The sequence below is a fragment of a genome, unplaced genomic scaffold (genome assembly GCF_019419815.1).
Source record: "Pyrus x bretschneideri cultivar Hongxiangsu unplaced genomic scaffold, Pyrus_bretschneideri_v1 Contig21, whole genome shotgun sequence".
Lineage (NCBI taxonomy): Eukaryota > Viridiplantae > Streptophyta > Magnoliopsida > Rosales > Rosaceae > Pyrus > Pyrus x bretschneideri.
The window spans coordinates 3,060,113-3,084,029 of NW_025999513.1; the positions used below are offsets into that span (position 1 = coordinate 3,060,113).

At 35.6% G+C, this 23,917-nt stretch overlaps 1 protein-coding gene across 1 annotated transcript; it reads left to right on the forward strand.

Annotated features, from left to right (window-relative positions):
- Positions 1-8,751: 8,751 nt before the first annotated feature.
- LOC103937651 (folate-biopterin transporter 1, chloroplastic) lies at positions 8,752-12,403 on the forward strand. Its single transcript, XM_009347602.3, is given in 10 exon segments — positions 8,752-9,060; positions 9,233-9,453; positions 9,710-9,774; positions 9,875-10,037; positions 10,603-10,751; positions 10,845-11,099; positions 11,224-11,392; positions 11,483-11,575; positions 11,924-12,035; positions 12,038-12,403. Coding segments are annotated over 10 exon segments (1,692 nt in total). The 5' UTR covers positions 8,752-8,783; the 3' UTR covers positions 12,226-12,403.
- The last annotated feature ends 11,514 nt before the right edge of the window (positions 12,404-23,917 follow it).

A 23,917-nucleotide genomic window follows, 5' to 3' on the forward strand; every position in this document is an offset into this window, starting at 1 on the left:
CTTACTTTTTTGGTTTATTTTTCAAGTGGTGCTATTCACACAACTGTCTTTATTTTTTACACATTTATTTTAATTTTTAGTTTTCAGATTCAAAAAATTGAAGAATATCAAATAACATAAATTAATAAAAAGGGGTTGAAGGTAATAAGGAGTACGAATAGCACAATCTTTTTTTCTAAGCTTTCCCCAAAATTTTCTTCTTTTTGGCACTTTGCTTTATGCTTCCTCTCCTTGTAGAGTTGTATAGGGAATGAATAAAAGATGTTGTAGAGCTGAATTTTGTTGAATTGTTAATATTCAGTAATGTTGTTCGTTTAAGAAGTGGTATTCCTCTTCATATGTAAGTGAGAGGTCTTAAATTCAATTCTCTCTAAATGTGAATTTAAATCACATATTGTTAGTCTATTATGAGGCTAAACACATTCTTTTTTTTTTAATGTAGATAATATCGTTTATTCAACCAAAATAATAATAATAATAAAAGAAGTGGTTGTCAAAAAGCACTTGAATTTTTAATAAACATTTCATTGTGTGTTAAATAAAAGCACTTTCAATAAAAGGCTCTATGGACGAGGCGTTTTTGGCAAAAATGCAGGTCAAAGTGCTTTATCTATCTTGGCTCATTTGACATTGATTTCTTGTGCATTGAGCAAAAGTGCTTTTACTAAAACCACTTAAAAAGATAAATAACTTATTTGGAAGTACTTTTAAAATGATTGAAAGTGCTTTTAAAGAAAAGGTTTTTGGGTTTCAAATGCATTTGAAGTGATTTCTCGAAGAAGCACTAGTTATGTGCTTTCAAGAAGCACTTCAAGTGTTTTTCTATGAGTCACTAGGATTTTTACTAAGGATTGGTTCAAAAAATATTTTTACTGAAAACGCTTTCAATCATTTTAAAAGCACTTCCAAAAGAAGTCAGAAACGTTTATAAAAAAAAGGTTACAAGTAGAAGTACTTTTTGTAATACCCTGAAAATTTAAATATATGAATTGGATATTCATAATTATGAATATGTGGAGAAAATAAAAAATAAATCGATTTATGGTTATGAAAATTTAATTGAGAAATTTTAAAATTTTGTTTCCGGAAATTATTATAATTTATGTATTTGTATTATTGAGATTTTATATTTTTTTTGAAATTTTATATTAATTTATTGAATTTAGATTTTAATTAAACTAGTACCAAAGAGTGAAGTTTGGAAATTAATTATTTAAAATTCATAGACCATTCGAGGTCACAATTTATATTTCCAAATAGAGCTCAATCTCACGAATGTGTAGGCATAAACCGTTTATGAAATGGAGTCATAATGAAAGAGTTATTCACATTTAAAGTTAGGGACATTTTTGTAATTTTGGCTTAATATAGAAGGCTCCAGGTTTCTGAAGCCATTATCTGTGATGACACGTGGACAGTTGAGATGAAAAGAAAAGAAGAGAAAAAGAGAGAATGAAGAGAAAGGATGGGGGAGGAGGGACCAATCGGGAAAAGAAGAAAGGGTGTGAAATGAGGGAGGGGAGAAGGAGGGGAACTCGGACCCCCCCTTCGGCCCGGTTCCACCTTTTGACCAACCCGGCCATATCTTCTGATTTCGGCCACCGTTGACAACGAGACTGGTGCCAAAATAATCCTTACTTCGAACCCAGTTGTTCTTTCTCCCATTCCCACCCGAAAAACTAACGAAAATGGATCGATTTTAGGAGAACCCGCACGGTGGGGTGCGGCGAGTTTAGCCTCGAATCACCAAAACTTGGAGTTAACTCCATCCATCTCCACCACTATTAAAGTTCCCTTGAGGCCTAGAACAAAGCCCAAACAACTATAGGGATGGTGGAGCACCGGAGGTTACGGATTAAAGCCACCCATTCCTAGGGTTTCCGGCAGGTTTGAGTGAAATTGGGGTATTTCCCAGCCAAATTAAACTTGGCCATAGGTATGAAAATTTCTCCCCTCACTGAGATCTAATTGCTTGTAAAATTTGGTAATTTTTGGAAATAATTAAATTTTCCGGCAAGTTGGAGCGGCCGACTGCCACCCGCAGCGGTGAGTGGGCAGTGAGTCGATGCTATATTTTTTTTTTTATGTGAATTTTGATATTCCAATTATGTATTTGGTATCCATTTGATGTGTTTCAATTATTAACATGAATGTTGGATTTTTCAATTAATTAAATAATTTCGAAATTGGTTTGAAATTGAAATGTGAACTATGAAAGGCTTGATCTGGCTCAAGGGTATGTCGTTAGTCTAACAGGGTTAGATGCAGCCTTAAATAATTGAGAATTAATATTTAGTTGGAAAACTTGATCTAAGAGAAGAAAGTGGTGATAAATTGAAAATATAATCGTATGTGTTGGTAAGAGAATTATGGGGGATCATGTGTGGGATTAAGGAATTTAATTAAAGAATTGCGATTAATGGTAGTTAAATAAACAAGAGTTTAGTTTGGGCCTATCACCGATATTTTTTTTCCGAAATAAATATTTCGAGGCAGGGCATGTCAAATGGTATCAGAGCAAATGATCCTACTTTACAATGTGAGATAATATTGATGGCTGTGGATGTGAATTGTGAATTGTATTGATATTGCACTATTTCATAAGTTCTTGACTAATAATGAATTTATGTGAAATGCCTATATTGGGAATCACTATGAAGTGAATTGAACTGAGTAGGAGTAGAAAATTTTAAAATGTCATATTTTATGTATAGCTTTAAGAACAAGCATTTGGTTTAAAGTTCTAGATTAATCTTGAATGAAGTTGATATTATGTTATGTATTATGAAAATTTTGAATGTTAGGATGATTGTGAAATTGAGACAAGTATATGGAAAAGTCGTATTATACCTGTGCAATTGAAAAATATTGATTTGGGCAGAAATGGCTCAAGGATGATGAATTGGGTGAAAAGGCCTGTGGATGTTGATTAGGGTGGAAAAGGCTTGTAAATGTTGACTTGCGCGAGAAGGCCCGTGGAATAGGAGGAATGTCTGATTAGGCAAAATGGCCTATGGATGTGGATTTGGGTGGAATGACCCATAGAATGTGGAAAAGTGGTTGAATGGGCATAAAGACCAAGTGTTTCTGCGAGAAAAGCTCCGTATGTGGGCTATGAGAATGAGTTATCAATAGGATGTGTGGAAAGGCATAATTGTTGGGTATATTACGATTCTTTCTAGGCTGCTAGTCACTTGTTGGAACAGAAAGAAAATCGTGATAAAATCTTTGTTTGACCAATGATGATTATGCTTAGGAATTATTTATATTTGTATGGCCAATGATAATGATGGATGAAAATTTTAATATTTTATGAAAGTCATGGTGGTTTATCGAATGGGAATGAAATTATAAACTGTGGTTATGGTTTGATCATTATAATTGGAATGGTGAAAAGTCCATGAAGATTTTTTTTTATTTATTATTGGTGGACATGAATGAAAATATGGAATGAGCTTATGAGTTCATTTAATATAAACGTTTTCCAGTTGAGTTTTTATGTTTGATGAAAAGAATTGATGGGAAAGGTTTATAATTACAAATTCGATTGGCTTGGTTGCCATAGTTATGAGTTGTCATTGTTGGATTTGATATTGCAAACAAAACTGATGACGAGCACGTATTCTCGTGGCTTTGTGATTAATAAGGCTTAGTTTTGTTGGCCAATAGAGTTGTAATATATTTAAATTTCTCTACCTTGGTTGATGGAATGTGAATAGTACTCTGGAAGTTCAAGTCACTCGTTTATTCGATCTTTGACAGCACTTTGAAACAATTTAAAAGAGAATCAATTGAAAGAAACCGTGAGTGCGGTTAGAAATTTTGAGGTAGAATCGTTGTAACGGCAATGTATAGCCAGTGATTGTACGTGGTTTACCAATGATTGTGGTTATTATGCTAGTATTATCTAGCCAATGGTAGATTTGGTTTGATTTATGGTATTTATTTAGCCAATGAGAATTATGGCTTGATGTTTGATATTATTTTTGCCAATGTGTATGGCTAGAAATTCTGATATTTATTCTGCTAATGAATGTGGCTGGGAATCTGAGAATGTGAGTGAGAATCACGATTATTATTCGTTGGTTGCTTATTTTTGAAGCCTGAATAAAATCGTAGACTGAGATTATGATTTTATCCACCATTAAAGGAATGGTGGGAATAGTTCTAATTCCTTTTCGTATCTTGATGGTTGAAATCTCAGGGACCAGATTTATTTTAACGCAAGGTGAATGTAATACCCTGAAAATTTAAATATATGAATATGGATATTCATAATTATGAATATGTGGAGAAAATAAAAAATAAATCGATTTATGGTTATGAAAATTTAATTGAGGAATTTTAAAATTTTGTTTCAAAAAATTATTATAATTTATATATTTGTATTATTGAGATTTTATATTATTTTTTCGAGAATTTATATTAATTTAGTTGAATTTAGATTTTAATTAAACTAGTTACGAAGAGTGAAGTTTGGAAATTAATTATTTAAAATCCGTAGACCGTTCGAGGTCAAAATTTATATTTTATAATAGAGCTCGATCTCGAACGCGTAGGCACAAACCGTTCATGAAACGGAGTTATAACGAAAGAGTTATTAACATTTATAGTTAGGGACATTTATGTAATTTTGGCTTGATCTAAAAGGCTCCATATTTCTGAAGCCATTATCTGTGATGACACGTGGATGGCTGAGATGAAAAGAAAAGAAGAGAAAAGGATAGCATGGAGAAAAGATGGGGGATGAGGGACCAATTGGGAAGAGAAGAAAAGAAGGGAAAAAAGGGAGGGTAGAAGGAGGGGAACCCGGCCCCCTTTCGACCCGCCCGGCTATATCTTCCGATTTCGGCCACTGTTGACGACGGGACCGGTGCCAAAATGATCTTTACTTCGAACCTAGTCGGTCTCTCTCCCATTCCCACCCAAAAAACTAATGAAAATAGTTTGATTTTAAGAGGACCCGCATGGTGGGGTGCGACGGGTTTGGCTTCGAATCACCAAAACTTGAAGCTAACTCCATCCATCTCCACCACCATTAGACTTCCCTTGAGGCCTAGAACAAAGCCCAAACAACTATAGGGACGGCAGAGCATCGGAGGTGACAGATTAAAGCCACCCATTCTTAGGGTTTTTTGGGGGGTTTGAGTGAAATTGGGGCCTTTCCCGGCCAAATTGGACTTGGCCACATGTATGAAAATTGCTACCCTCATTGAGATCTACTTGTGTGTAAAATATGGTAATTTTTGGAAACGGTTAAATTTTTCAGCGAGTCCAGACGGCTGACCGCCACTCAGGCGATGCGTGGCCACTGAGTCGACGTTGTTGTTTTTTTTTTTTTTTTTTTGTGAATTTTGATATTCCAATTACATATTTGGTATCCATTTGATGTGTTTCGATTATTAACACGAATGTTGAATTTTTTTATTAATTGAATAATTTCGGAATTGGTTTGAAATTGAAATGTGAACTACGAAAGGCTTGATCTCGCTCAAGGGTACGTAGGTAGTCTAACAAGGTTAGATGTAGCCTTAAATAATCGAGAATTAATCTTTTGTTTGAAAATTTGATCTAAGAGAAGAAAATGGTGATAAATTGAAAATATAATCATATTTGTTGGTATGAAAATTATGGTTATAGATCATGTGTGGGATTAAGGAATTTAATTAAAGAATTACAATTAATGGTATTTAAAGAAACAAGAGTTTAGTTAGGGACTATCACCAATATTATTTTCTGAAATAAATATTTCAGGACGGGGCATTACACTTTTAACATAATGTTCATCAAATGCACCTATAGTTTGTTCGTGTTGGCTAGGATCATGATGTGTGACTAATTAGAGCTTACATGATCTCTTTTCACTCTGTCCAAAGTGCTAATGATCTCGATTGAAGTAGATTATTTTCTAACTATAAATGGTGTCTGTTTCTACCAAAACGGTCTAGGCGGCCACCTAGGCACTGGGCGGGTTGGAACCGAGGCGATTTCGTGCAAAATGGATGGAAAAATCAGGGTGGCTCCAGGCGGCCGCCTAGACGGTGCTAGGTGGCTGGGAGGTCTTGTTGGATACTCTTTTTTCATTTTATCATTATTTTATTATCTTATTCATGAATTTCATACAAGTATAATTTTTTGTAAGTGTCAATATGCATTTATTTACAAGATATACAACAAATTTACCTGAATCCGCCTAGGCACCCGTCTAACCACCTAGGTGCTAGGTGCTAGCCTACTACCCGACTAGCGCCTAACGTTTTTTAGAACCTTAATTTCTACACATACGATCACTTATTATCATTTTTTAGTCACTTCGAACTTTATCGATTAGATACTTCCGGTGGCTTTGATTAGCGCACTAACGTAACAGTGCATACTTTAGGGAAAAAGTAATGTGACTGATTTGAAGGGAATAATTCTGTATAAAACAAACTTTTATTTTAAAAAAGTACCAAATTCAAGGGAAATTAGGCTTAGTAGCCCCTTTACAAATCCATCAACCAAAAATAGCACTGCTATTAAAATACAATTTCTTTTCGTTTTTTTCAAGAAAATACTTTCAAGTTAAAAACATTGTGTTGATAATGTATTTTTCTTTTTTTAAGGTAATAAAGGATTTCATTGATAATAGACGGAAAAAAAAAAAAACAATATAGAGACCATGAAAAAGAATGTGACTCGAAAAAAACGTCATGCCATTTAAACCACATGGTAAAACCCTCGAGGGAGAAAAAAGAGCCACCTATGCTAATAACAAAACATATACCGTTCCAATATTATTATCAGACAACAAACACATTAATCATGAAGAATATACATAATCCTAAAAAGATACACCTCAATGATTAAGACTATAGCGAGCCACTCCATGTGCCACTATGTTTGCCTGTCGATAATGAGAAATATGTGTTTCGACGACTCTACCGCTTAGTCAATTTTGTTCCACTTAATCCTTGTTTCATGGCCACATATCTTTCCGGCTAAAGAATGGAAAACCTTTCTCTTGTTACATGAATCCAATTTTCATTTCATCCGGAAAAAATCATCTTTTTCTCAACAATGTCTCATTTGATCCAATATCGTTCCTTTAGATAGGAACAATTTTGATGAATATTGATAACTCCTGGATGGATTAATAGAATAAGACACTAGGCAACTACCTTTCTAGGTAAGACTTTTGTATTTATTTGCAAAATAGGCTTGATTTTGATTTTATATCACGACTCTTGATACCCCTTCACATGTATTGCAACTCTTCATCACAACACTTCATTTTAGTCACATTTCTTATTAAGTTCAAGTTGCCTTGTCTAAATCATGACAATTGGTTCACATTTCTTAACCAACAACATTATTTTATATAAACCAAAAAATGGAAATAATGTTTTATATTGGGTAATTATACCTATAAATTAAGGATATTAAACATCCTTTCAGGACACGAGATAAGCACTAAATATTGTTTAGATCATCTATTTGTGTTTTTATCGCTTATATTGTTCTTATATTTAAATTATATTGTTTCAAAATCTTATTTTGAACAATCGTTTTGAACAATATTCTAAATTCTCAAAAATTAAACTCAAAATGCTTAAACCTCACATCCAACGAGGACAACATCCCCTTGGACATATGAGACCAAAAAAAAAAAAGTGTATCATATTTCCTTAAAAACTTATCAAAGTGCTCTCTCTTATATTCTTTAGGTGGGATATGAACGTGGGTGTATTATGTCCATATTTTAATTTTAAGATTCTTTACCAAAACAAATATACAATATATAAAGATGAAAGTATTATTTCTTATGTTAACATCTAGAAGCCAAGACCATGTTGGTTGTATATTGAAAACGAGAGTCGGGCCAATTTTGCTTGCTTCATCACTCATCACATCTCCAACTCCAATCTATATGAATAACCAATTACTTTATACTTTATGTAATGTCACATAAAACGAGAGTGTGACATTTCAGAGAAAAACAAATAAAGTTGACAATGAGCTTATAGCAAAGGACTCCCCAAGTATAACTTGAGGTAGTAAAGCCTTTCATATTTAAATCAGTATATAAACGTACACGTAACGAGTGTTATACTTTCTCTCGTGTGACTTTCTAGCATGCGAATAATTACTATGTGAGGGAGGTTGGTGTATTCACTATCATGAATTCATAATGCTAAAAGCATTACCTTACCTCCCTCATTTTTAACCTACCCTAGGCTTGTTACTAATAACTAATAAGTTTTACATGTTCGTCATCATATTCTTTCTTTTCGATCGTATGAAAGTATCCATTTGGTATCTAGCTCACAAGGATAGTCTCGACCAACGCAAGTTTCTCGCTTAGGTCTAAGGCTTTAAACCCTCAAGTTGAACCTAAAATTAAAACATATGGTGATTTTACACCCGATTATGATCAACTTTGAAAAAAAAATGAGATCTAAAATGAAGAAAAATTATCAGAATCAACGAGAGTTCTGACTAGCAGCCTAATACCTAATAAATCGGTTAATCAACGTCAATAACTCCATGATAAGAGAATGCAATTTAATTGGGCCTGGATCCGGAACTTTTAATAATTATTGTGCTAAGATGGCCCAAAGGAATTTTGTTTGGGCCGTGGCTGATCTACTGAAGCACTCGTGGCGGGAAAGTAAAGCCGAACGCGTACATTTGTTGGCCGGAAAAACCCAATCATAGGGGTAATTACGTCATTCCAAATATCCAAATAAATAAAAAAAATTAAAATCATAACCGGAAGAAAGAGCGTGTGGAAGTAGACTTTAATGGAGTCACCAACCTTTTGTTCAATCTCAATCTTGCCCTCGGGAAGTTCAGTTTTGTCCTCGCACTCTTTCGCTTCACCTCCTCCACTCTGCTTCGTCCCTCGGATCCGCCGGAGGCCCTGCAGTCTCCTGTCCGGCGCCCACAGAAGAGCTCGCCACCGACGTAGAGCCCGCCGGAAGCTTCCTCCGGAGAACGACATGTCCGTCGCCGTCCCCATGCCCTTGCCCACTCGCCGGCTCGACTTGGACGACGAGCCGTTCCTCAATTCCAGGATTAGTATGTCTCTCTTTTCTTAAAATTTAATTCCGTTTATTGAAACGTTACAGTGATTATTCATCAATTAAAGTGTAATTATGAATAGATATGTATGTTTTTACAATTGGGTTTTAGCTAAATGTGATAAAAATTGAAGCTTTACTTAGTTTTGGTTCATTACGATGAGGTGCAGGAGAAAGGGATGTGTTGATAACTGATAGGGAAAGGGCGGCAATCATGTCTTCTCCAAGCAAGAACAAACATAGAAAGAGCAGTGTGAAATTTTTCGGGGTTGAATTGTGCCCTGACAATGTGGCTGTTGCCATGGTGTACTTTGTTCAAGGTGTTCTAGGCCTTGCAAGGCTTGCTGTCAGTTTTTATTTAAAAGACGATTTGCATCTCGACCCGGCTGAGGTACATTTACAATCACACTTTCCGTTGTTTTTCGGAACTGGTTTGCTTTACATTTGTAGCTGTAGTTATTAAAAGCGGCATGCTTGATTAACTGTGAACTTAAGAGGACATTGGGATGCACTGATTGGTAAAGAATTTATTTTGAGGATTCTGATTAGTATGAAAAGGTGCTAACCCTGTTACGGATAATGGGATTCTAGTATGTCTCTGGTGTTTATAGTTTTGGTTTTTGACAAATTTATATGTGTTTGACTAGACAGCTGTGATTAGCGGCTTTTCTGCGTTGCCATGGCTGATTAAACCTGTATACGGTTTTATTAGGTGTGAATCTATCTGCTATCTCTATCTCATTTTGTGATCCCTTAGTTAACTTACTGCATTCTGCTATTGTTGTTTTTGAACAATTTTTCGGTCCTGGCAGCGATTCTGTGCCACTATTTGGTTACCGAAGGAGGTCGTACTTGATTTTGTCAGGGCTTCTTGGTGCAGTATCCTGGAGCTTGATGGCCACTGTTGTTGATAGCAAATTCAGCGTTGCTTTCTGCATAATTCTTGGATCACTTTCTGTTGCCTTCTCAGACGTGGTAAGTATCTACTAGCTAGTGTCGTATTAGGTTTGATGTGATGGAAGGTATATCTTCTTATGTGTCACAATACGTGCCTAACTTAGTTTTTCTGCCAGAATTTGAAGTTGACCATTTATTTAGATTGTTTTCTACATGGAAAGTCCTCTGACAAAAATTAGATTATGTTTTGAAATTAAAAAATTAAAATCTATATATATGTCTGTATATATAAAATATAGAGAGCGAATTAGAGTATTAGGAAATAAAAACATTAAAATGCTCCCTAAGTGTTAGGAGGTTTTGATCCTTAGTTCTCTCCTTTGAGATACAAATAAGAGAACATTTTTAAAATTGGGGAGAAAAAAAATCCCTAAAATGATTCCAGAGGAAGAAAGAGTCAAGACTCAAGAGTAACTGGTTTAATTTTAAGAATGAATTTAGGTGAATTGTTTTCATTTTTCAAAAGTTTCAATTTCAGAATCACAACCTCTAGTTTGAAATGATGATTGCCTCTTTTTTTTAGTTCAGTTTCTTGATTCTGTGACATACTTTATAAACCATGTCAAACTGATGTATGGTGTAGGTTGTAGATTCCATGGTTGTGGAGAGGGCTCGTGGTGAGTCACAAAGCATGTCAGGTTCTCTTCAGTCTTTGTGTTGGGGATCTTCTGCTTTTGGTGGAATTGTGAGTTCTTATTTTAGCGGCTCCTTGGTGGATGCTTATGGTGTAAGGTACACAAAGTTGCTGTTGAGAATGCAGTTTCCTATTGCTGATAATCATCTGAAGCAGTCTTTTGTTTCTTTTTTCAATTTTTTATATTTCAGGTTTGTTTTTGGTGTCACGGCTTTGCTACCACTGATGACATCTGCAGTTGCTATTATTGTAAATGAGCAGCCTGTAATTGATGCAGCAAAGGGGCAAAATTTTCCTCTGGCTGGTCAAAACTTGCTTGAAAGCTGGAAACAGAATGTTCTTCAGTTAAGGGATGCTGTTAGGCAACCCAATGTATTTTTTCCGACGCTGTTTATTTTCCTTTGGCAGGCAACCCCTCACTCAGAGTCTGCCATGTTTTACTTCACGTACGTGCAACTTATGAGCGCAGTCATTATTCTTTATTTTGTAAAGGTGTGGGTGTTTCATGGTTGCTTGCAATTTGTTTCAATAAAATGCTAACAAGGGTTTTTCTCTGTTGTTTGTTTTCAGCACAAATAAACTTGGTTTTACCCCAGAATTCCTTGGACGTGTCAAGCTTGTTACCTCAATAGCGTCATTGCTTGGTGTTGGACTGTATAATGGATTTTTGAAAACTGTTCCACTGCAGAAGACTTTTCTAGTAACAACTGTTTTTGGTTCAGCTATTGGGTTGACTCAGGTTTGTTATACGAGTTAATTTCTTTAGACTTCCTGTATTAACTGTGCCTAATGTAATTAATGTGTAATTGTTATTGATCTTATGTCTCAGGTTCTCCTTGTTACGGGATTAAACCGAAAATTTGGTATAAGTAATGAGTGGTTTGCAATGGGGGATTCATTGGTTATAACAGTTCTTAGTCAGGTACACTATCAAAACAGGTGTAGTGGTGATTTTTTCTGTGCCCTGTAATTTGTTAGAAATTGTTTCATTTCCTTGGATGCTTGCATTCTGATTATAGCATGACAATTTGGTCGAATGCAGCTTCAAGCCTTGGAAATAGATAGACAAATAAATCAAACTGATGAAATCACTCTTAGAAAGATTTAAGCCTACAACTTCTATACGGGGTTCCGTTTTCTTTAACAATGTTTCATTCTTGATATATTCAATCTAATTGTAACGACATGCATGATAGGAGATATATTTATTTCTTATTGTGTGCAGAACTGATTTTGATATATTCAAACTAATCACAATATTTCGTTGCAGGCTTCTTTCATGCCTGTTCTTGTGCTGGCTGCTAGATTATGTCCAGAGGGAGTGGAAGCAACACTTTTCGCAACCCTCATGTCCATATCAAATGCAGGCAGTGTTTTTGGGGGCTGATGGGTGCTGGTCTAACCCAACTCTTGGGTGTAACCAAGGACCAATATGATAACTTGTCCCTTTTGATCATCTTGTGCAATCTCAGCTCCTTGTTGCCTTTACCACTCCTTGGCCTCCTTCCGCGGGATCATCCTGAGCTGAAGCCGGAGGAGAGTGGATCAGATATTGAGATGAAATCTAGTTGAGTTTTGGTTGTTTGCCGCAACCTCATCCAGTCAGTTGCATTTCCCCTTTGATGTGTTCCTTGATCCCTAAGCTAACTTGTAAGTTTTTGCCTCGTATTGTAGCGTACACGTAAACAAGAAAAAAACTATAGGGTTTTGTAAATATGACATGTTACTGGTATAGATCGATCATTGCTTCTCCGTTTGAAATGATTTATTTAGTGCTAACTTTTAAGCGCTCGTATAATTGTTCAATCGAATCGGTTAGTTGAATTCTATTTTCTCGAATCTAAAATCGTAAGCAGAAATATTCTTATCAAGGTTGGAGTTTAGATAGCATCCTTATATAAGACTCACAAGGCAGCAGAATAAAACACAAACTCAAGTGGAGTTCGCACAGACCTCTTAATCGATTACTCAAACGTTTAAAGAGAAACTGTAGCAAAAAGTGAACGGTTTCGCTATCTCTGGCGAGAAGTGTACGTATCTAATGGTCTTTGCTAAATGGAGTGCAAGTTTAGTTGGAATGATGTTCCAAATGAGATGGGGGTGATGAATGAAGATCAAGTAGTACCAAAAAGTGAACGGTTTCGCTATCTTCGATTTATTTTGCAAATGAACGGAGAATTAATTGAAGATCTCAACCATAAAACACAAATTTGATGAACGCTAAAATTTGAGAAAGAAAAGCAAGGGAATGATTATGATGATAAGAGGAGAGGCATAAATTAGTTTGGTATTCTGTTTGGGTTCTTAATTATATGAGCATCTAAAGAATTAATGTGATGACCTGTCCCTACTTTTCATTGTGATTTCTTTTCTGTTGGTGTGAGTTGACGATTTTACCCTTTTTGAACAAAAGTGGAATCTGACGTGGACTTGGTTTTCGGCTTTCAGTTTCATTTTCCTAGTTTAGTACTTGATTAGTACTCATCGTCACGAACGCGTAGATGCGAGTTAGACTCGAATTAGAATTGTAACGAAAAAGTTGTGCTCCATTAAAGTACATTAATTATGGGTATTTTTGTACATGCACGTACAAATTTATTAGTGCTTGAAACACTGTAGGCAGGTAGATTTTGTACATTAAAAATTGTACAAAATCCACCAATCCCTTCCTTAATTGGTGGATCTGGTTCCCTTCGCCAATCAAATCCCTCCAATCCCTCTCCACCATTCACATCTCTTCCATCTTTTACCTCATTAATCAAGAACTCCCTCTCACTGTCATTTTCAGAAAGCAACTCTCTATATTCTCCCTCTCCCTGAACCCTCTTCGTCTCTGCAACAAGGATGAACCACCCTCAAACCTTATCAACGTGACCTTAAAACCATACATTCGAACTCGTCTCACCATCACGAACACAACCATACCCTTGGATCATGGTTTTACCGAGTTTTGGACGTCGAACTCGGAAGGTCTGACTTGGCTTAGTTTTTCCCCAACGAGTTGTGAACAAGTTACGAGTTTTTAGGAAGTCTAAAGGTCTCCACTCAAGTCCCTGAGGTCTTTAGTGAAGGTTTGGGGAAGCTTTGATGTGAAACAACCCGGTTTCAAGAAGTTGGTTTTTGGCCGAACTTTTCGAGCCAATTTCAGGACTTTTCCCGTCCATTTTTGGACTTCCAAAAGGTATAAACTGATTCTACACTTCATAAGCTTCATTTCCATATAAATTTTTTGAAAAATGGTTAAGAAATGAAGAAGATACGAAGGTTTGAAATTTTACCCAGAAACTGGAAAAAATTTCCAGATTCCGACGAGTTCGGACGGCGATGACAGGCGATGACCACCGGAGAGGACGACGAAATATTCCATCAAAGTTGATGGAATATTCTAACTGCGTCAGGTAACGCCATTGAACTATGTTATTTATTTAACGGAATATTCCATCAAATTGACGGAATATTCTCGACGGACGTTAGGGCCTTGCTTGCGCGTGGTGACGCGTATGGGCGTGCCTTAGCCGGCATGTGGCAGCGTATCCGGCCTCCGATTGACCTTCTGTCAATTTGTGTAGGTTCGTGACATCGAGTAGATCAATTTTGTATATTCACACCTTATGTTTGAGCAATCTATGGAGGTTTTATTTAAGTTTCCGTTTATGTGTTATTAAACTAATTAAATTAGTAATTTCACATTTAGGGGAAATGTATCTTGAGGGCGTATGGGGTCAAGCAAGGCTCGGAGGCTTCGTTTCGACCACATAACTATAAGTGGGTAGTTTGTTTTTATACCTATATATAGTTATAGTTTCCATAAATGCGTTTTTATTCCATTTTTACATTTATATTGCCAAGTATCGTTATTGTGATATTAAATTTGATAAATGCTACTATATGGTTGGGATATTACTATCATGACATTCATACATATTTGTACATGCTGATCTTGCTGCACCCTGGTGTTAGTACTTTGCCTAGGGCCAAGGCCAGTCTTTCACGTGTATGTTCACATCCGCACCATTCACTCGCCTTGGATCCAAGTTAGGTGCCAGTCCTATCGTACATATTGCATTAGGTAATTCAGACTTGTATGTGACCGCGCCTTGGCGCCAGTCTTCATGTGATCGTAGTACTAAAGCGTATTGATTACATCTAGTCTTGTCATACAAGTTACATTATGCAATTCCGACTCGTGTGCTAGTATAGATAGATGAGCAATTGATTATACTTGATTATCACACGATTATATTACTATGGCATTTGATATATTAAGACTTGGCATATTTTTGGTTATATTGATGTTGTATTGTTGTTACATACTTATGTAGTATGTTTTAAGGAAATTATACTTGTTTTACAGGGAGGGGTTGCTATGTTCGAAAATAAAGGTTTTCTTACAAACGTTGTTTTGCTGACCCAGTCAACTTTGTTTTTCACCCCTCCAGGTTTAGTATCCGTGCTTATGTGTAAACGAGGATTCTGGAAAACCTCAAGAGATGGTTATCTTCAGTGGTATAACCCTCATCCTATTTACTATACTGTCTTATGCTTTGACATCACGTGTGAAATGGGTTCAATCCCGCTCACCTGTGCACTCTTTTGATTAGGCACTTTTATGTTTAAATTTATTCACATCTTTTTTTTTTCCACTACACTACACTTTATGGCTTCGTCACCCTCAAGGTGTCGGCTAGCACGACTCGATTTGGAGTCCAAGTGAACATTTCGGGTCGGGGTGTGTCAATTAAAAATAATTATGACTATATGATCAAATATAATATATAAGTTTGAAATATGAAATCTGAATAATATATGGCTTATGCATTTGGAGTGTCCCATGAAATTGAAGGGTAAGAAGTAGGTTGTTTGGCCTAAAAAACTAGAGCAGCAAGTGCATTTACCAGAAAAAGAATTGCAATTGCCAAATGATTGATCTGATCAGGCATTGGGTGAGCAGACAAGAATTCTAGGTATAAATGTGACTGCCATGTGAAGCAAATTAATTTTTGAACTAAACTCCACCTCCCCCTATGAAATATATACATAACCATATATATAGGGCTTTCAGGCAAGGGATTTCCAATTTTTTTTTGAATGAGGATTACTTGTGAGTCTCACATTACATTGAACTTCAACGATCTGAACCATTTATTTTTCAAGCTGTACCTCTTAGATCATCCTTGCAAAATATTAGGCAAATCGAAAATATCTTAGACATCTAATTGAGTTCAAAGAAATTGATGAACAATTTGTTCTATAAGAAACAATAAAATTTCATTGTAACAATTAAATAGGAAAATGGTTTCGGATTGAATTGAATTTTTGCAAAGATGATCTAGGTATCAAGATTTACAAAATAGATGGTTCAAATTGTTAAAGTTTATTAAGTACTAGGTTTAATATTTGGTTTCTCTTGTCAAAAATTGTAAATGTTACCACACATGCTTATAATTTAGAGTTAGGATATAATGTTGATCTGAGATTTTTACTGGGATTGAACTTGTCAAGGCACCAACCTTATACACTACAAAAGGTTTGAATCATACATTTGCATTTGCATATCAAGCTTATTTTTCCAAATTCCTTTTGTTTAGTGCAGTTGTTTAGTCAGAAATTTTGTCTGTTGTCCAGATGTATAGGCACGCAAATTAAGACAGCTCACATGGGCCATCTAACACTTTTTCCCGAAAATGGATTTTCAACCTTAGATCTTTCCAGATTGATTTTGCACATGACATGTGGCTTTTCATCCCCTCTCTTTGTTTGAAACTCAACCCTCTTTATAATGCCATGCTAGGGTTCATTTGTTGTTAGGGTTTGAGATTGGAAAAGTTTTTGAGAGTTTTATTTTCATCTCCATCTCAGATCTCCTAGGAGCATCAAACATATTTTATGTGTAATGTTCTTCACTAAATATTTCTAAACCTATCTTTGATTTTGCTTGCTTAAATTCATTTTATATGCTCATTTGTTTTGGCTAGGAGTTTTACATTTTAGAAAAGAGTTGATTTTAGCTTTGAGCTACCTCTTGTATTCTTACTTGAAAACCCTAGCCACAAAATCACACTCATGCACTAAATACCCACATCCTTTCATATTTGTAACATCCCACATTGCCCAGGGGAGTAGATCCTCTAAGCCTTATGTGTATATTTCCATCTCTACCTAGCACAAGGCTTTTTGGGAGCTCACTGGCTTCAGATTCCATAGGAACTCTGAAATTAAGTGCGTTCGCGAGAGAGCAATCGCAAGATGGGTGACCCATTGGGAAGTTGCTCGTGAGTTCCCAGAAACAAAACCGTGAGGGCGTGGTCAGGGCCCAAAGCGGACAATATCGTGCTACAATGGAGTCGAGCCCGAGATGTGGTGGAGCCTGGGTCGAGATGTGACAATTTGGTATCAGAGCCAATCCCTGGTTGGAAGTGTGTCGATGAGGACGTCGGGCCCCGAAAGGGGGTGGATTGTAACATCCCACATCGCCGAGGGGAGTGGATCATCTAAACCTTATATGTATATTCCCATCTCTACCTAGCACGAGGCTTTTTGGGAGCTCGCTGTCTTCGGATTCCATAGGAACTCCGAAGTTAAGCGAGTTCGCGCGAGAGCAATCCTAGGATGGGTAACCCATTGGGAAGTTGCTCGTGAGTTCTTAGAAACAAAACCATGAGGGCACGGTTGGGGTCCAAAATGGACAATATCGTGCTACGGCGGAGTCGAGCCAAGTTCGAGATGTGACAATATTAGGGTAACATTGTTTTGTGATTTTGATTTCTATTTTAGGTCAAGTTTTTCCAAGTTTCAAATTTGTAAACTAACCTGTTTTGGATTCTCATCAGTTTCATCTTTCAAGTGTTTGACTGGTGAAACTGACAAGACATCGAATCCAGATTTGCATATCATTGTCATATCATCATATGCATAGTTTGTGTGTTAGTCTCGGTGCCACAAGGTGAAGAGTTAACCTGCCATTTTGTGAAGACTAGAGACAACAATATTTCAATGCCACAAGGTGAATAGCTCAGGAAGAGCTGCCACTTCGTAAAGATCGAAGGAATCCATGTCATGTAAGGCAAGGTTGCACAAAGGTAAAGTTGCTCCTTAGATATGGATCTAGGAATTGAGCTTGTGTGGTCTTTGTATGAACCTTGATTATACTAGTGGATTGGACTCAGTGGAGAATCCCTGGTTTTTTAACCTAGAGGTGGGTTTTTCTGGCCAAAAAACTTCCTTGTATTCTATACTATACATAACATTCTTTATGAACAAATAACCATTGCTCGAGATAAACGTTGTAAAGTTTGCTAGTATTGACACATTGTTAACCAAGCAAACATAACTCAAGAATCAAGGTTAAAACATAACTGAAGATCACACTGTCTTGTTTTAGCTTTATAAGTTTGCTTGGTTTATATGCTTGTGGGCACCTAACAATCTGTATTCAGTTGACTTATATGTTTGACCAGTCAGTACAGTTGATTTCAAAGTTTACACTGCATATTATGAGCAATGAACTGAATTGTTGTTGACCAGTATAACTTGTAGTGACCTAAGTTTGATTCGTAGATTTGCATTTGTTTAACTGATACGAATTTATACTTAGTTGACTGGTGAGTTTGACTAGTCAATCCAACATACTTTAATTCATAATTGCTTTGTCATTGTTGTTTGCATAATGAACTGATATGTAAATGTATTCAAGCATATGAATTATTGTTGTGAAACTAATCTGGGTAGACTCTGATTAGTTGAACATATTGGCCAATTAGGTTTTGCTCCTACAACTACACTTTTTATCACCAACTAACCTGTAACTAGTTGACTAGGTCAATTGACTAGTCTACTATGCAAAGTTAAGTTTTATTTGTAGGAGATTCCGCCTAGTACCCAATTTCAAAGTTTGATGTGGAGTGGGTCTCACAATTAATCCTCAATTTTTTTTTTCAAAAAATAGGCCACATTACAATGAACTTCAATAATCCGAATCATCTATTTCTCGAGTTGCACTTTATAGACCATCCTTACAAAATATTAGCCGAATCGGAAATGTTTGGGACAACTACCTGAGTTCAAAGAAATTGACGAACACTATGTTCTAAGAAACATTGAGATTTCATTGTTACAATCAAAGGAGTAAATGGGTTCGGATTGAATTGAATTTTTGCATAAATGATCTATGAATCGAGACTTAAAAAATAGAAGGTTCGACTCGTTGAAGTTTGACATATAATGCGTCCCACAACTAGTCCTTATTTTTAGCAAAAAATGAGGATCCTTTTAGATAAAGACAATGGGAAACCAAACAAGAGCCCCCATGTGATTACTCATTGACCTCAAAACAATGTATAGATATAGGCATATATAATCCCTAATTAAGTAGGAATATTTATACACAATAAGTTAATACAACTTGTTAAAATAATGTACTAAGGGTATCTAAAACCCTATACAAAGGACATGTTAAGTTTATGCCTTGAGATAAACAAGACAAATTGATCAAGGTAAAAGATCCTCCACTCCTAAGTGGCTTGTCTACTTTGTCAAGCTAACACTTAGCCGAGAAGCCATGACATATATTAGGATATCATACTAAAATGAAATCTTACGAAAAATCTAGGCCATCATTATTATATACTAATTGATGAAATACTCATTGGATCGTATACATAAAAGGTTTTCAATTCATGAATCTCTCGGTTTGAGAAATAAAATTAATGAACCGGTTATAGTACACAATATATTTCAATTCATGGATCTCTCGGTTTGAGAAATAAAATTAATGGACCGGTCATAGTACACAATATAGCATTCGGTTTTGCCTTCGTATATGTATACTCGAATTTGTCACAGTACTCCATGTCAAGCACTTCCTTTGACTCTTTTTCAAAGTTAAGGGATATTGTATGATCACATATTATTACAATCAATCCTACATTCATTAAAAAAAAAAAACACTTAATTCGAGTGCATGCTCTTATTCATTCACTCAAATACTTTGAGCTATAAGCTCTTTGTATGCAGAGCAAAAATACTGATTTAGGACATTAACCAATCACTCCCCATATATTTGTATTACCTAAACTATATAAAGGTCACATTTAACTAATCTGAAACTCATGAATGAAGTGATCAGTTGGTCATATATGTGTTGGAAATATGCCCACAAAGCCACTCATTTGATGTAATAGCTTTTGGAATACTTATTGTGTTAAACTATTATATGTTTAATGAAGGGCAAAGCTTATTGTTAATCACTATTTATTGTATTATGTGTTTATACAATAAGGGAATCCTAGGAATGTATTTAATCTAATAAAGAAGTGATCTGAATAAGTTAGATTAACGAAATCTTCCTTTTATGTTCATTCCTAAAATGTTCCTAGCCATAGGATTGCCAATTGGGTATTGACAATCTGCTAAGGTTAATATGTGTTATGTTAACTCAAGTGTGAGTATAACTAGTCTCAAGTTATTTAGTATTGGAAACTGAGACAAACACATAGGTGCTCAAAAGGTAATTGAGTACACTGAACAACGATAAAAAAGGAGTTCGAACATACATGTCATGTAAGAACTCATAAGTTGCAATATGCAAAGTAGTCCTTTGACCTGAGGCATCATAGATGTCTAATGGTTAGGTTCTTGATCTTTGACCATGTCAAAGGCATTCCGTCGAGAGTGTCCATAACATTGTTGGGGTCAAGTTATCTAGTCATGTAGGCATATGAATGCACAACAAGGGATCTCTAACCTTCCATGGTGGAGGGAGAATACTTTGAGATATGATTCGGAAGTCATTGGCCAAAGCATACGAATATAACTTAGGAAGTTTGTTCCAAATCATATTCAATTGAATCATATAGAGAAGTATCACATTGGATAGTAGACATGAAACAAACTATCACTCAAACAATGTGATTAAGAGTATTGTATTATAGAAGGACCGTATTGCGTTGTAATTGTAAATGGATAGGTTCTCCAACCACTTCTACGTAGCTTGGGTAGCCATGACATACTGCTAGGTGTCACTCATGGTTTATGGTAGCCCTGAGGATTAGCAAACACTAATCTTCATCAAAGGGAGAATTGAAATGTAGTTTCAATTCACAATCGATTGTTAAGAGTAACAATCATCCACTACCTCGCTAATTAGAACCTAATGGATCATACACCAAGTAAGGATGAAAGTGAAGAAATATAAATGAGATGGATAAGTAATTAAATAGTTTAATTGAGAATGGTCAAGATTAATTAATTAGTTAATTAATCTTACGAAAGGTTTGTATTGGGTTTTTAAGTTGGTTTTGGGTTTCGGGGCCCAAAAGGGTTTTTGGTCCACAAGGCCTATTGAGTTTAGGTTGTGTGACAACTAAAACTAAATGGAAATTAGCCCAATAACTAAGTAAAAAACTGGCCATAGGGTGAGTGGATGAAAACTTGGCTTAATTGCAAGTTTGCCACTCACATGTGAGGTGGTATAAAGGCAACTTTATAGTCATTCTCACTAGGTTTTCTTGAGGCAAAGAAGAGAAACCTTTTCTCTCTTTTTCTCTATAGAGGCCGGCCACTTAGGGGAAGGACAGCTAGCAATCTTTCTTCCTCCAAGTCATCCATTTCATCTTCACACCTCATCCTTGGTGTGGAGACTTAGAGACACCAAACCTTTGGTGTTCTTGGAGATCCTTTCCTCACATCCTCAAGGAGCAAAGGAGTATCAATTTGCTTACGTGTTCAAATGTTCTCGCATGTTTTTAGCTAGGACAAAAAAATTTCCTTCAACATGTACAAAAAGAGTCAGTTATAAACCAAATGCATGGCTATATATATATCCACTAATTCCTTCTTGCTCAAGCAACAATTAGGATATTCAGTACTAGAAATTATCATTTGCCCAACGAATTATATTTCGTTAGACAAAGGAATTTTATCTGATGGAGTAAAGTGGTTCATCGAGCAAAAGTGACCAACGTTTAGTTTTTCAGAGCCCTTTCCTTGATAAACATAGTTCGATGGGCAAACTTTTCTTCGTTGGACAAAGATTTTCACACCAAGGGAAAAAATTAATGTGTAATATGCCACCATTTGTGCAACAAACCCTTCAAGGTTCGTCACACAAAGGTATATTTTATGATTTAAGGTTTAGGGTTTACTTTTTGTTGGGCAAATGTGAGGAACATTTTGGCATATTCAATTCCTTTAATGATTTTCACAATCTGCAAAATCAATTTCAGCAATCCAACTGTCAATGTAGTTGGTATACACTCTGAGATGGCATACGCCAAAGATACCTAAATGCATGGTTTCAGGATTATGTAACGAGACGAAATCCTTCAACGGTTGAAAACGTATCATCACAATGTAACTGTTAATTTAGTTCTGATTTTGATGATTTTTTAGAACTACACTCCTCGATCCCAAAAGAATACAATGAACAAATCCGATCATCAATTTAGAATATTTAAACTAGTAGTTACCACAAAATCTTACATCTACTTAATAGAAGTATAGAATAAACTCTAAGCGTTTTTTGAATCCATTGTTTTCATGGGATACGCAGTCTACAAAACTAATTTCCACGATCTAACAGTCAAACTTGTTTGAATATAGTACAAGATCGCATAGCCAAAAATCACCAAAAACAAACTTTCAAGGATTAGGTAAGGAGACAAAATTCTTCAATGGTTAAAAACGTATCATCACGATTTAACGGCAATACGACTTTTGATTTTGATGACTTTTTTTCAAGGATGTTAATTGAGAGTAAAACCACACTGAATTGACCTAATCATCAAATTTGATGATAATTTTAACTGTTTAAAATTAAAAAAAAATAAGGAAAATAAATAAATTTTTTATGTTTGCCCTATGAACTATTGTAGCTCATTGAGCAAAAGTAATTTCCCCCCAGATTAAAGAATTTGTTCGACGAAATATTTTAAAATTTCGTCGAGCAAAAGCAATTTCCCCCCATGTTTCCGTCAAAAATTAAGTTGGGCGTACAATTTTAAGTGACCTATTCTCTCTCTCTCACCATGCTCTCACTCTCTCTCTTCCCCAATAACCAAAGGTATGCTTGCTCATATATTTCATTTATATCATTTGCATGTGTGAGATCTTGGGTTTTGATGAAATATGTGAAAATTGTAGGAATATGTGAAAAATGTAGGAATATGTGAAATATGTGAAAATTGTAGGAACATTGTGAAATGTTGTGAAATTGAAGGAAATTTAAGAAATATTTTAGAAAATAAATGAAATTTGTAGGAGAGAAATGAAATTTGAAGTAAATAAATGAATTTTATGAAATAATGCCATGTTATGAAATATTATTTGTAAAATCATGGTCGATTCCAGCCCACTGCACCAACGAGCAAGTCTGAAAGTCAACACCTTGTTGACTCATGACATGGTTGCCATTATTTGCACCAAGTGCCCCATGAGATGGTGAGACAGATCTCGGTAGTGTGAATTTTTTTAAAATTTTTAATTTTTATTACTTTTACTTATTTAATTTATTCTTTAAACCAATACACTTGTTTTTTTTCTTCTCTATTTCAGGTCAACTTCTCCATTGACATGGAACACCCGGGTATGTTCAAGTACATAAACAAGGTGTGGATTGGATGGTACAAGGAGTGGAAGTATGACTTGCATGTGTACTACCAGACTTGTGCATCTCCTACGGAAGCTCTTACTGATCCACCTAGAGTTTGCAGAAAGGATGGTCGAGTGAGAGTGGTTGTGCGGTCATTTTTAGAACTCCAAATTTCAAGTAATTAAGTTTTATTTTTTATTTTTATTATTATTTTTTTTAATTTCATTCCAATTTTATGTTTTAAATTTTTAAATTTTTTTAATTCACATCGAAAATTGACAGCAAATAAGGCTAATCAGGAGGTGAAGCCGTACCTTCATTACTCTGATTCTCGACCCCTCACTTATAGGGTCAAGGAACATCGTGAGAAATGTGCGTTTTTCCTGGAAGTCAAGACTTGGAGGGATACGCATGCCAATTATGGCAACCATGTGGCTAACAACATTTACATAAGTATTCTGTTCAAAATTGTGATCTTAAAATTCTAAAATTATGATCGATACTCTTTATTTGTTTATCTTTATTTGGTAGTTTTCTATGTTACAGAAGAAAGACGAAGTACCTCGCCAACCTCTTGAAGCACCAATTGGACATGCTAATGTAGAAGCTGATACATGATCCAGAGGTGTGTCTATAATTGCCAATAGACGGGGTTTGGCGACGGAAAGGTGAAGACAT